This window comes from Palaemon carinicauda, chromosome 9 (assembly GCF_036898095.1).
Source record: "Palaemon carinicauda isolate YSFRI2023 chromosome 9, ASM3689809v2, whole genome shotgun sequence".
Classification (NCBI taxonomy): Eukaryota; Metazoa; Arthropoda; class Malacostraca; order Decapoda; family Palaemonidae; genus Palaemon; species Palaemon carinicauda.
The window spans coordinates 142,469,485-142,483,249 of NC_090733.1; the positions used below are offsets into that span (position 1 = coordinate 142,469,485).

General features: G+C 37.7%; 1 protein-coding gene across 1 annotated transcript in view; it reads right to left on the reverse strand.

The window, feature by feature from the left end:
* The window catches only part of LOC137647209 (BRCA1-associated RING domain protein 1-like), a 44,602-nt gene that overhangs the window by 28,107 nt on the left and 2,730 nt on the right, over positions 1-13,765 (reverse strand). The window contains exons 2-5 of the mRNA XM_068380545.1: positions 13,727-13,765; positions 10,694-11,111; positions 6,432-6,512; positions 4,283-4,482 (exon numbers count right to left, since the gene is read on the reverse strand). The exon at positions 13,727-13,765 is cut by the window's right edge and continues 168 nt beyond it. Of these exons, the coding sequence (XP_068236646.1) occupies positions 4,283-4,482; positions 6,432-6,512; positions 10,694-11,111; positions 13,727-13,765 (738 nt within the window). The remainder of the gene's footprint in view (positions 1-4,282; positions 4,483-6,431; positions 6,513-10,693; positions 11,112-13,726) is intronic.

The window sequence follows — 13,765 nt, forward strand, 5'->3', positions numbered from 1 at the left end:
TGTCAAAACACGGCAGCTTGTGGTAGCTCACGCACGGCAACGGAGTGCTCCGTGTGTCTGTGGGAGTCAGCATGCGCCTGGCAGGGAGACTGCGCATGGGTGGAGGAGCTCTCACAACAAGAGAGTGGGAGCAGGCAGCCATGCCAGGCGCACAACCGTGGCAGGCTGTAGGCCAACGGGTGCATCGTCAACCTTCTCCGCAGTCGGAGTGTGGAACCATGTCCGAGAAAAGCTAGGTTATCTCAGTGAGGGTTTCACTGGTGCATAAGCAGCAGACCAGAAGGCAACATTATGAAACTGCTTGACAGTCTGTGAACTGTCAAAAACTGAACTGTCAACCCCAACAGGTGCGTGAGGACATACAGCACTGGTGTATTAGTAGCACACCAGAAGGCAACGTCATGTAACTGTTTGACAGTCTGTGAGTTGGCAACAACCAAAGCTGCGTGCTGGTGCGTGGGAGGGACTGCCGTGGGTAGCGGAGCATGCCATATGGGATGCGGAGAATGCCGCATGGTATGCGGAGTATGCTGCATGGGTTGCGGAGCATGCCGCATAGTGTGAACACCCGGCAGCTCTACAGCACCCTCCCACTGCTGATGCGGTAGCTCACGCATGTCAACGGAGGGTGCAGCATGAACATGCGTCTGGCAGGGTCGACTGCGCATCGGTGGTGGAGCTCTCACAGGTGGAGTGTGAGAGCAGGCAGCCGCAGTATCTGCTGAGCGCATAACCGTGGCAGGTTGTAGGTTAACAGGTGCAGTGTCAACCTTCTCAGCACGATACTCCTGCATGAAGGAAGCAAGCTGAGACGGCCTATCTGCAGCATGGACCACTAGGGTCTATAAAAGACGGCAACAAACGGAGCTACTGTCCGTTGTGACTGAGGGTCTAAAACAGCTGGTGCAGCAACAGACGGAGTTACTGCCTGTTGCGGTACCACCTTGCCTCTCTCGGAAGGTGTGCAGTCGTCGGATGACTGCATCGAGTCCGAACTGACCCAGTGGCTACACCTAGGCCGTTGGACTTGCGCGGAAGGGACCGACTTGCATTTAAAAAGCTGCAAGATTTGGTCCATGGTTTCTGCGAGAAACCTCTTCCGCAGACGAGGAATAAATGGGCTCTCTCGTCTTTGTGTGGGTGGGGTGATCACGTCGGCAACGTGTGTAGATACACCCGAAACCACTGAGGGAAAACGTCTGTCCGTCGATCAAGGCCTGTGGAACCCATAAGTCCTTCGACATTACTTCTCCCCTGGGCTTGGGAGCTTGTAAGAGGTATCGGACTAGGTGAACAACTGGCACGAACAGACGAACCCTCGAACGCAACACTGTAACACTGCGCATATCACTTTATCACTTTTGATTTTCTGTTTGCACTTATTTCACTTAAATCGAAACTTTAACTGATTTCCACCTGAAACACGCAATCCTATCCTTCATTAAAAGGTAGTAATTGCGAAAACAGTTTACAATGCAACAGAAAAACATAATTAAAGATAAAGAATTCAGTGGCTGGAAAAGAGACTAAACACTAGATCAAATAAACTACGTTTAAAATCGCTCACCGCATAAAGCCTGGGAACAAGAATAAAACTCTAGAAACGTTTTACCTTCTTCCCCTACAGCGACTAGGGAGAAGAGTAAAAAACAAATTCAGTGGCTGGAAAAGAGACTAAACACTAGATCAAATAAACTACGTTTAAAATCTCTCACCGCATAAAGCCTGGGAACAAGAATAAAACTCTAGAAACGTTTTACCTTCTTCCCCTACAGCGACAAGGGAGAAGAGTAAAAAACGAGAACAACGTTACCCGCTTGAACGAAACGTTTATTCTCCCCTCTCTCCCTCCGTCTCTATCCTTCTCTCTCTTCTCTCTTGACTTAGAACCAAAGAGAAGAGCCCAATATAAATCGTTAAAACATATTATTGCTAAAGGAAAAAAAACTGAAAGGTTTCCAAAATAAAAAGTTCCTTTATTTAGAATTTAAACCATTTAAGCTAAGAAAGAATGAACGAAACGCTAGAATCGGTTTACTCTTACTGCAACGTGAAACCGTGAAATACTCTCTCTCTATCGTAACGATAGAGCGCATGTTGAACGTTCTGAACGTCAACAACTGCGGAGACAAAACTAAACGTTAGTTCATCTTTGAAAAAAGTACGAGACTATCAAAGAAATTCTTTCAAAAACATAAAATTAAAAAAGGTATAAATTCTTAAAAGGTAAAAACGATATGACGGGCTCAAAGTTAAATAACTTCGGTTCCAAGTAAGGACCGCCTACTATTAGGAAAGGTCGCATATAAACAAACATAAAAATTAATTTTTATAAGTTTATAAAAATGGAAAGTTAATCGAAGAGGCCTTAAAGGCGGAGAGATATAAAATAAATAGAACTATAACTTTGTTAAGCAAAATTACCAAAAACCTAAACACACTTCCGTCTAAGGGAAGGGTCGGCCATTAAAAAGTGAAAGAGAGTCCATACTCTCTTCGAGTCCATACTCTCTTCGGCACCATAATTAAAACTATCCAAAACGAGATCAAGTTTTGAAATGAAGATAAAACCCCTGCATAGCGAAAGCTCAAAACTGGAATAGTGTACTTCACCAAATCAATGTGAAAACAAATCCAGTTAGGGACGGCGTATTTAGTAGGTCTTGCCTGTGGCACGACAGAGGAAAAATTGAGTTCTTGTTGACAAGAAGTACTTGAGTACCTGCTCACAGATGGCGCTGTTGTGTACACCCCCACCTGTATAGCGATCGCTGGCGTATCCCGACCTTAGATTTCTGTCGGGCAACAGAGTTGACAGCTACATGATCATCGGGTAAGATTAATATTGAAAACTTTGAATCAATCAATCAATTTACAAATGAAGATAAGAGCCTTTCAAGCTCACCAATAGAAAAAATTGATTGGTAAAATGATGCATCAGAATTCGGTACTGGCGTAATCATCCGGCTATAATCAACAAGTCTAGCATTCCATAGATTTCACTCTGAACTATAGTTGAATTTTATTTAAAGCTTGGAACTTTTCCCTTGGATGCCATCCATAGAAACATATTTTTTTTATGAGAGGAACCTCTACAGAGGCCTTTGTAATCTTCACACTGGTTATTCAAATCATAATATTGTCCACAAGGCACAAATAGAATACAGATCATGATTGCCCAGAAACAATTCATTTGAACAAACTATGAAGTAGTTATTAAGAAATCTAGAGAAAGAGCTATTTAACATCAAAGTGAACAAACAATTTAAATAACCAGGAGAATGGTACTGTAGTTGCCAGACTGTTACTTACAACACAAAGACTGTAAAAACAAAAAAAGAATGGTATACCAGATATTTTTTTTGTCATTTACTGCTAGATATTACATTACTTTAATGGAGGTACAAGCTAATTGGAAGGAAAGGTGATGGGAAAATTTTCAAATTTTAGAGGTAAATGTCATTAAAATCACAAATTATTAGTAATTTGTATTTTTCCTAACATACTTACCGAGAACTACTTTCTTAGGAGTTACCTGGAACATCCTCTCAACTGACCAGAGTTTTGTGTAGTTTACCCTACTCCCGTTTTCTGTAATGGTAGGCCTAGGCGGAAGGATACGTGCCCTAAGGGCAATCCCGAGGCAGGCCACATGTGAGCTTGGGTCTCGACCATCAGTAAGTTCTCTGGTCGCGTTGTGATATCATCTCGACGCTCCTCTTATCTCAGTGCGACCCTTTGTGTCCCTGACTTGTGTACCGCGTGTGTGTCCACGTGGCCCGTTGTGCGCTCCCTTGTGCTTCGCGCTTTTAACTTATATTCCCTTGTGCTTTCCTTGTGTTTGTTAGTGTTCTCTTTCTTTTTCCGCTACGTTCCTGTGTCTGGCGGTATTGAGTTAGTGTGTGATGGAGCATACCCGCCGTTGTCCTGGGCCTAGGGCCGGGAAGTCGTGTGGGGCGTTCTTATCTAAGCCCGATGTGGACCCGCATTCCCTTTGTTCCTCGTTTAGGGGTAAAGTGTGCTCGCCTTCGGACACGTGTCCCAAATGTGTTACGTGGAGCGAGGTTCAGTGGGTTAAGTTTGGGACCAAGAAAAAGAAGTCTTCGAAGCGATCTCCCAGGAAGGCAAGTTTTTCTAAAGAGTAGCAACATGAACATCAGGGTCGGTTCATACATTTCTATCTTGCTTACCTAACAACATCAGTCTGAACTTGATAACACATGAATACCAGGCAAATCTATGATAAAAAAGTTCTTAAGAAACCACACTGTTATCAACTTACCTAGGAGTATGCCCTTGTCGATCTCTTACAGTATCACTTGCTCCCCAAGACCTTAGGAGTCTGATCAATTCCACTTGACCCTGTGTGACAGCATCATGAAGTGGATTCTCATCATTTTCTCCACCAGGTACATCAACGAAGGCACCATGTCGTAACAGCATTTCAGCAATGTTGTGAAAACCATGGCTACAAGCCTCATGCTGAAACAATTTATGATATTTCTGGCTTCAAAGAAATTTAGCAATGGACAAGGGTGCTATACCAAATAATCTTAAAATCATAATTTCAATGGGTTAACAGCTTCTGCAAAACTCGATAAAACCTTAATATTATCTTTCTAAAGTAGCTTCCACATTTTTCAAATAAATATACATTGCAGACTTCATTCTTCCTTATTCATTTGACCAAAACTGTCTCTTCCTCCATCACTTTACATTTAACTTTACACTCTAATGAAATAGTCATACATAATGTATACTGTGCAGTATATGATAATGCAAACACTATAATGGTAAGAAAAAATACCAAGAATACAATACATATTTATAATTGTTTTTCCTCAAGAAATATGGCATCAACTAAACACATTTCCAAAGCTACGTTTTCTTTCATCAGCCCTTTTCCACATTATCTACCTTTTTTAACATCTTAGTATTTATCAGCAAGTAACTAAAAACGCACTTTGAAATAAGGACATATTTACACAAAAAAACAGAAACAAATTAAAAAGGTTTTATAGATAATGTCACTGTATTTTGAGCAAGGTTTATTTTTCTTAAAATATCTCATTATATTTTCTTTCTTGAGACATTTTTGAGACAAAGGGGGAAAGGTACCACCACCTACATTAAAGCAGGATATAAAAATCTAGGTTATATAAACCATCAACTTAGTTTTCAATTCATGCAGTATTTTTTCTGTGTGAATAGGTGGTAGCAGATAGCAGAGAAGCTGCATTCTGATAACATACATTGTAAAATAAAAAAAACTAAAATGTTGCAATTTAGCCCATTTGTGAAGAACACTGTGAATATCTTTAGTATTGTGCATTTATCACATCTCTATTTGTTCATGATGCATATAATAATAATAATAATAATAGAAATGATAATAATAATAATAATAATAATAATAATAATAATAATAATAATAATGATAATATTATTATTATTAATAATAATAATAATAATAATAATAATAATAATAACAATAATTATAATATTTCTATATATCAGTTCAGTACTATAAAATTTTTGAGTTTTCCCTATGATCCTGGACTGTGAAATGTTTGCATTTTCAATTTCATAAAAGTATTGTGCTCACCCATTAATTTAATTAACCTAACAAAGAATTAAATATTTTCTTTTTAATATCTTTATTATTTTTCTTTTTCATTAAGGGAGTAGTAAAAAATAGAGGGTTGGGCATGAATGTAAAGAGAGTTCTATATGAGAAAGTGATTGTACCAAATGTGATATATGGATCGGAGTTGTGGGGAATGAAAGTGATGGAGAGACAGAAATTGAATGTGTTTGAGATGAAGTGTCTAAGGAGTATGGCTGGTGTATCTCGAGTAGATAGGGTTAGGAACGAAGTGGTCAGGGAGAGAACGGGTGTAAGAAATGAGTTAGCGGCTAGAGTGGATATGAATGTGTTGAGGTGGTTTGGCCATGTTGAGAGAATGGAAAATGGTTGTCTGCTAAAGAAGGTGATGAATGCAAGAGTTGATGGGAGAAGTACAAGAGGAAGGCCAAGGTTTGGGTGGATGGATGGTGTGAAGAAAGCTCTGGGTGATAGGAGGATAGATGTGAGAGAGGCAAGAGAGCGTGCTAGAAATAGGAATGAATGGCGAGCGATTGTGACGCAGTTCCAGTAGGCCCTGCTGCTTCCTCCGGTGCCTTAGATGACCGCGGAGGTAGCAGCAGTAGGGGACTCAGCATTATGAAGCTTCATCTGTGGTGGATAATGTGGGAGGTTGGGCTGTGGCACCCTAGCAGTACCAGCTGAACTCGGTTGAGTCCCTGGTTAGGCTGAAGGAACGTAGAGAGTAGAGGTCCCCTTTTTGTTTTGTTTCATTGTTGGTGTCGGCTACCCCCCAAAATTGGGGGAAGTGCCTTGGTATATGTATGTATGTACTAGGCTTACTTACCAAAGGAGTCCATCCCGCATTGTCTTTTGAATTTGGATTGGCTCCATCTTCTAGAAGTGATTTTACTCTTTCGACGTCTCCCTGTAAAAATCATGTCGTATATACATAAAGCTTCCCAAAATACATATGCAGCAATCCAGATAAACCTCAAGCACAAACAATAAAGTCAGTTTCAACATATTAGCTATAGATTATACTGGATCTTTCAAGAATACTGTGTCGTATAGTTCTATGTCAAACCTAATTTTAAATGAACATCTACCATCTTACGTGCTCTATAAAGTACTAATATTTTACCAACAGGCACTATTGCACCCATTTCCATTCTGCATTCAAAACAATATATTCAAGTTCACCCTGAGAGTAGAAAAAGTACTTTACTGTACTAGTGGCTTGTGTAAACCAAGATCAAAGCATTCATGCATAGCTGGGACAGCTTAGAGATATTTACACTTTTAAACATCTTAACCCTTCATGATCTTGAAAGTGTTCCCAAAACTTGTCTTTGGCAAATTAAACTCGGCCTACTTTTGGATATAACAATATTCTTCTTTTTTCTTGTTAACAGTCATTTTATTATTGTATTTATGTTACACTGCTGGTTATGATGTCATTTTGGGGATGAATATTTGCATATTTTTAAGTACGGAGTAATAAATATTTGAAAAAATCCAGATACAAATGAAAAATTTTACCAAAATATCGTTCAGGGTGATGAAGGACAAATTACATTACAACCGTAACCCAGAAAAGATGGCAGTTCTATAGGAGGAACTATGTCGCTATTCTAGACTAAAACACATTTTCATACAAGATAAATTCCTAGAATTCTAGATGATAGTTTCTTCACCAATCAAAATAGAGGGCATATTCAACACCTTACAGAAAATATACGTTTGTTTAAACCTTATAACATAAATGGTATCCGAGAATATTATGGACAATAACATAGTGTCTAAACTGTATTAAGAAAATAATAACCAACTTACCAGCTACAAGTTGATCATTAGCATCATAGCTATTAAATTAATATTAAAACAAGGTTATGCATAACCATGGTTCTTTAAAATAAAATAATTAGCCACAAGAAAATACAGTATAGGTATGATCAATATCCAACAACTGTCATTGGCCTAGACCAAGGATGGGGAACCTGCGGCCTTGAGGCCGCATATGGCCTTCTGGACCACCAAGCACGGCCTTCTATTATTATTATTATTATTATTACTTACTAAGCTACAACCCTAGTTGGAAAAGCAGTATGCTATAAGCCCAGGGGCTCCAACAGGGAAAATAGCTCAGTGAGGAAAGGAAAAAAGGAAAATAAAATATTCTAAGAAGAGTAACAACAATAAATATCTCCTATATAAACTATAAAAACTTTAACAAAACAAAAGGAAGAGAAATAAGATAGGAGAGTGTGCTCGAGTGTACCCTCAAGCAAGAGAACTCTAACCCAAGACAGTGAAAGGCCATGGTACAGAGGCTATGCACTACCCAAGACTAGAGAACAGTGGTTTGATTTTGGAGTGTCCTTCTCCTAGAAGAGCTGCTTACCATAGCTAAAGAGTCTCTTCTACCCTTACCAAGAGGAAAGTGGCACTGAACAATTACAGTGCAATAACCCCTTGGGTGATGAAGAATTGTTTGGTAATCTGTGTTGTCAGGTGTATGAGGATAGAGGAGAATATGTAAAGAATATGCCAGACTATTCAGTGTGTATGTAGGCAAAGGGAAAATGAACCGTAACCAGAGAGGAGGATCCAATGTAGTACTGTCTGGCCAGTCAAAAGACCCCATAACTCTCTAGCGGTAGTATCTCAACGGGTGGCTGGTGCCCTGGCCAACCTACTACCTATATATATGGCCTTTGTTATACAGTATGTACAGTATGTGTAGTATATTTCTGCTTTGACACTGAATATTGTGTGTTTGAAATCATTCTACTGTATGTACACATATACAAATATGTACAAACACACAATAGGAAAGTTGTGTTCAGTGATGTACCTCCCTTAGAATGGAAGCAATTTTTCCTTGAATTCAATGAATCTTAACTGAATACAATTAGCAGTTTCCTTGTCAGCTGCAACAGCTGTTGTAGCTGACAAGGAAAAACTGCTATTTGCAGTGAGTGATTTAACGTATGATGGACGAGAGAGTTCCTGTTTTGTCCATCTCCTCATTGTGATCTATGTTAGTTTTAGATGAGTCAACAGGTTCAAGATTTTTGGCATAAAAATATTTTATTTGTGCTTTCACGGATGAGTTTCGATTGTATGAAAAACAGCTTCCCTTAGGTAACCTTAACGCAAGGAAAAGAGGAACAGACATTATAACAACTAAAATAATCAAAGTCACAAGGGAGGACTAAATTTTACTTCCTTATTATAATAAGTTATACACTGATGGTGTTCCAACTATGAATTTGTCCTGTGGAGTTGAACAGAAGAAACAGAAGTAAAGGTGAAGACCGAAAATAGGTACAGGTAGGGAGACAAAACAATGATGTAAAAACCCAATAATGCTTACAGTATACCACATAAACTGAATGTAGAAATACCTCCTTAGGGATCCACATATAATTGTGTATTGAGAGTTTTTTCATTTCATTAAGATTTCTGGTGATCATCAATCCTGGAGAAATGTTTTAATTCTTTCACTCTACCATGTTTAGAGTATTGTTCTCCTTTCTGGTCTTCAGCTGTGTACACTCATCATTTGTTGGACAAAATACAGCGATCTATTGAATTCCTCATCTTTCATCTGGATACCAACCTCTAGTACCGTCATTCAGTTAATTCTTCATGCATGTTGGTTAAGTTTTTTCATAATTTTCACAATTCTTTATTTTCAGATCTTCCCAGACTGTACCATCCTTAGTTAGTACCATCTACTTTACTAGTTAGTTTACTAGTTATGCAGTTAATTCCAGTGATCATGCCTTCTCCATCATGAGACTCAATGCTGCACAGTATTCTAGAAGTTTGATTCCAGCTGTGACCAGATTGTGGAATGATCTCCTTAATTTGGCAGTTAAATTAGCAGAATTTCAGTAGTTCAAACTTGTTGCAAATGATTTTCTTCTGTTCAAACAGTTGACATAAATCTTGTTTCATAGTTTATACATGACTGATGTTATTGGTCTTAAAACATTTTTTTTTTTAAACCCTAAAATACACAGTATTATACTTTTTATTTATCCAATATTTTTTTGCTGCACTGAGCTGCTTTTCATGTTGGAGCCTTTGGGCTTGAAGCATCCTGCTTTTCCAACTAGGGTTGTAGCTTGGCTATTAATGATAATAATAATAATAATAATAATAATAATAATAATAATAATAATAATAATAATAATAATAATAATAATAATATTAGCACTTTCAACCTTTATCAGGAGATTGATTGATTATTAGATATTATCTGGCATCGTTTTTTCAGGTTAGTTGCCAAGCATTGACGTGGGAACTTATAATCAACCAACTGTTTTACCTTTATGCCAACATCACATCTTGTTAAAAGTTATTCCAACTGACAGGACAGTCTTTGCAATCTATGTCAACACCAGTACACCATCTACAGCAATGGAAAATCGCACCAACACTCATTGGTATGAAGATGATAATAATGTATGCTCGGTGTTAGCATTATTGGTGATCTTTAGTAGTCGTTTGTTACTGTATTCTCTTGATGCAAGCTGTCCTTTAAAACATTACTTAATTCCATCAAAGGTAAAATCTTTTGTCTGGGCTGCTCTATTTCTCCAGTGAGAAACTGTTTGGTTAGTATCATTTCTATATGGGGATGCCCACTTCCCTTTACCTACATCTGTCAACCATTGATTTTCCCACTCATGGCCGCTAGCATGGCAAGCTCCTTAAACATTTCAATAGCAAGAATCTATGTACTTTAATATAATATATATATATATATATATATATATATATATATATATATATATATATATATATATATATATATATATATATATATATATGTGTGTGTGTGTGTGTGTGTGTGTATGTGTGTGATGGACACATTCAAACAGTTACCTGTGACATTTCTAAATCCTCTATAACTAAGCCATCACAATCTTAAATGTTATAAAAAGCTTCAAAAGTCCCTAAAGTTTATATATATATTTTTAGCAGCAAACTAGACATTCTATCATACCTTTCATGCAAAAAGAATAAAGAAAATGTAAGGTCTTCATTTTGTAATGACATGGTAAATAACAATTTACTGTAATCTTGATAACCTACCTTGATACAAGCAATATGCAGCATGGTTTCTCCCTTGGAATTCCGCTTGTTGATGCTTGGAAGACTTGGACTCATACCAAGGGCACTTAAATTAGTTACCCTTAACATCTTCTTTCCTTCTGGTGTACTCGTCTGCATTTTAATCTTCTCAGAAGTAATAGGTGTGGCTTTGTTAGAACTTCTGTCTTTCGTAAGTCTACTGGGTGTCTTTGTTTTTGGTTTAATGGTATCCAATTCTTTTGTGGGCTTTGCGATACAAGTCTTAGCAGATTTGACTTTATCCCCTTTTTTAAAACTTTTCTCAACTAACTGGTTTTCTTTAGACTTTGAAACCAAGCTTTGACGAGGTCTGACAATTTGGTTTTCGGGTGTGCAAGGTAAAGTTGGGAATAGTGGAGCTTCAATTCCTTGCTCAATCCTAAAACAAAAAAAGCATGAACAAAGCTTAATTACAGTAGTTGCATGAAATATTGTATAAATGCTACGTAAAGTACCAATTTACAATTACAAAAACAAATTTTATCATAAAGCCATTCGCTATACTTAGCCCTTTTCACAAGCTGAATAAATACCGAATGCTTTCGTCCATGATAAAAGAAGAAAAGACAGAAACCAGTAGCTTTGCACACCCACATACAAGCCAAGTAGTCTGAGCTAACACTTCTCGCTTTATTCTTCATTTGTCCGGACGACTGTTTAGGGCTTAATGCATCATTCCTAGTGTTCCCCAGTTATCAACTGGATATTTGTCCTGAATTATTTATGCTAATTGCAATTATTTACTCATCTTTATCCTTTTATCATTAATGGTCCCATGTTCCTGATACAATATCCACAAAACAAGTACTGTATTTAGATAAATTTCCTTATATCTTCAAACATATGATCGGTGTCAATGACCTTAGATGTCTAGATGCCAAATAACTCATAATCAATCAGTCAATCAATCAATCAAACATACGATTCATTGGACAGTAGTTTCCTAAGGAGCATATTCCTAATTCCTATTATTAATTTTTAGCTTTTAACTGGGCTTTTGCATAAAATCTCTTCTGCAAATAAAGGGCAGGAGGAAGGGTCCTCTTTGACCGGGTAGATAGCTGAGGCTTCTCTGACTCGCAGATCCAACCATGGAAGCTCCAGGGAGTGCCTTGATCCTTGAGAGATGTCAAAGAGTCAGTCAATGAATAAAGATCCCCTTCAATGGGTGACACAGTCACCTCCCCAGGCCAGTGTACTACCGAATCAGTGAAAGGACATCCACAAAGTAACACTCTGCTTCAGGGTTCTCAGCCTCAACCTGTTCAGGACCAACGTCATGAACCAGCTTCCTGAGCACCCCCCTCTTTCGGAAAGGAGGGCTAGATACACGACTCAGGAAATAGTTCCTTCTTCTTTGAACATGTACGTTTTGGACCAAGAATGGAAATGGGCTGCACTCAGACGAGGTTGATAAAGCACCAGGTTGGCTTCACAAGTGTGGGAATGAGCATTATGAATATCAGGGGAGGTTCATTGAGGAAACAAAATTCTAATAATAAAATCTCTTATTCGTATATTCACTTAATGTTCATATACATGGCCACCCTCCCCAATGAAATTTGGCATCAAGAGGATAAAAAAGAATTGTAGTTTCGAGACTGGATTGCCCAGGGCATTAGTTTATTGCCATTAACTGCTAGATTAGTGGCCTAAATTTACTGGAAGGAATGAAAATGTGAGATTTTTTAGATTTATGGGTAAGTGACTAGAATTGAAGGAAAGCGAGGATTTTGCAGCAGAAGGGTCAACAGTAAATAAAGAACTTGAGGTTCTATGAGAGGATCTCGAATCTGTAATGTACTGTGCACCACCAGAACCCTAAGTGAATACGGCACCAGAACCTTTAGACCCAACTTGAGAGGTCAGGAAAAGGGTTTGAAATAGGGGAGGTTAGTTAAAAATTTCTCTAATCAAAGAATCACTGGCTTTCTTAGATTTCACAAAAGAAGCTAAAGACGCTAAGAGCTTTTAAAGCTCATTATAATCCAAACTACACTTGTTAAGTGCGGCACTGGCGTTCTGTGCTGGTATGTCTTTATCATTATCCCTGATCAACAAGGCTAATATTCTCTGGATTTTTCCCTAAACTAAAATCAAGTTTTCTTTTCTGCTTTGAACTTTTCATTTGAAACAGTGAGACCTTTCCACTCTACACAATGGTTATCTAGACCACAATACTGCCGCCAATATGAGACACAAATATAAAATTTCCTTGAACAATTTACGCAGTACTTACTAACACACCTACGAATAGATATCTCTTGAAGCACTAAAACCTAAATCTGAAACAGCTGGAGTTTATGATCAGTTGACAACACAAGTGTGACGAAGGGATTGAAGACAAAAGTAGTCTAATTACTATACTACAAGCCCAAGTCTTTTGGAAGGAAAGTTTCTGTAGAAAATATTGATAAAACGAGATTCCAGAGAAATGCAATATGAACATTAGATGAGTACTATATAAAAATAAAAAGTTTTATAAAAATTCCATTTTTTGTTCAAGCTCACTATTGTAATTACAAGTTCTCTCCTAACCATACTTGCTTTTTACAGCGCATCTGCCAGTCAAAGAATGAGACCAGTTGGCTCAGGCTGATGGGTTAACCAGCAGAAAACCAAGGCTATAGGCTGTCTACTATTTTATTTCCTTATTCTATCAGACCAAAGCATATGGGAATCTTATTCAGTAAATGAAAAAGCTGACTATAGTCAATGGATTTAAATGTAAAATTCATGATTTTGCTTTAAGAAATCACAACCTTAAATGTTAAGAACAAGGTATAATCTATATCATAAAATTAAAACTTAATCTAATTTTGGTAATTAAAGTAACTAATAAAAATATAAAATAATCTTTCACTGGCAATATTAAACTTTAAGTGTGATAAAATGCAACTAAAATCTATATGAATTTTGTCAGCATAAATTTGATAAGATTAAATTTTACATAAAGATGAAATGTTTAATAAAAGAAAATTTAGTACAACCAACCTCTTCAAGTCCCCGCCATTCAGGAGGTGTTGCAAATCT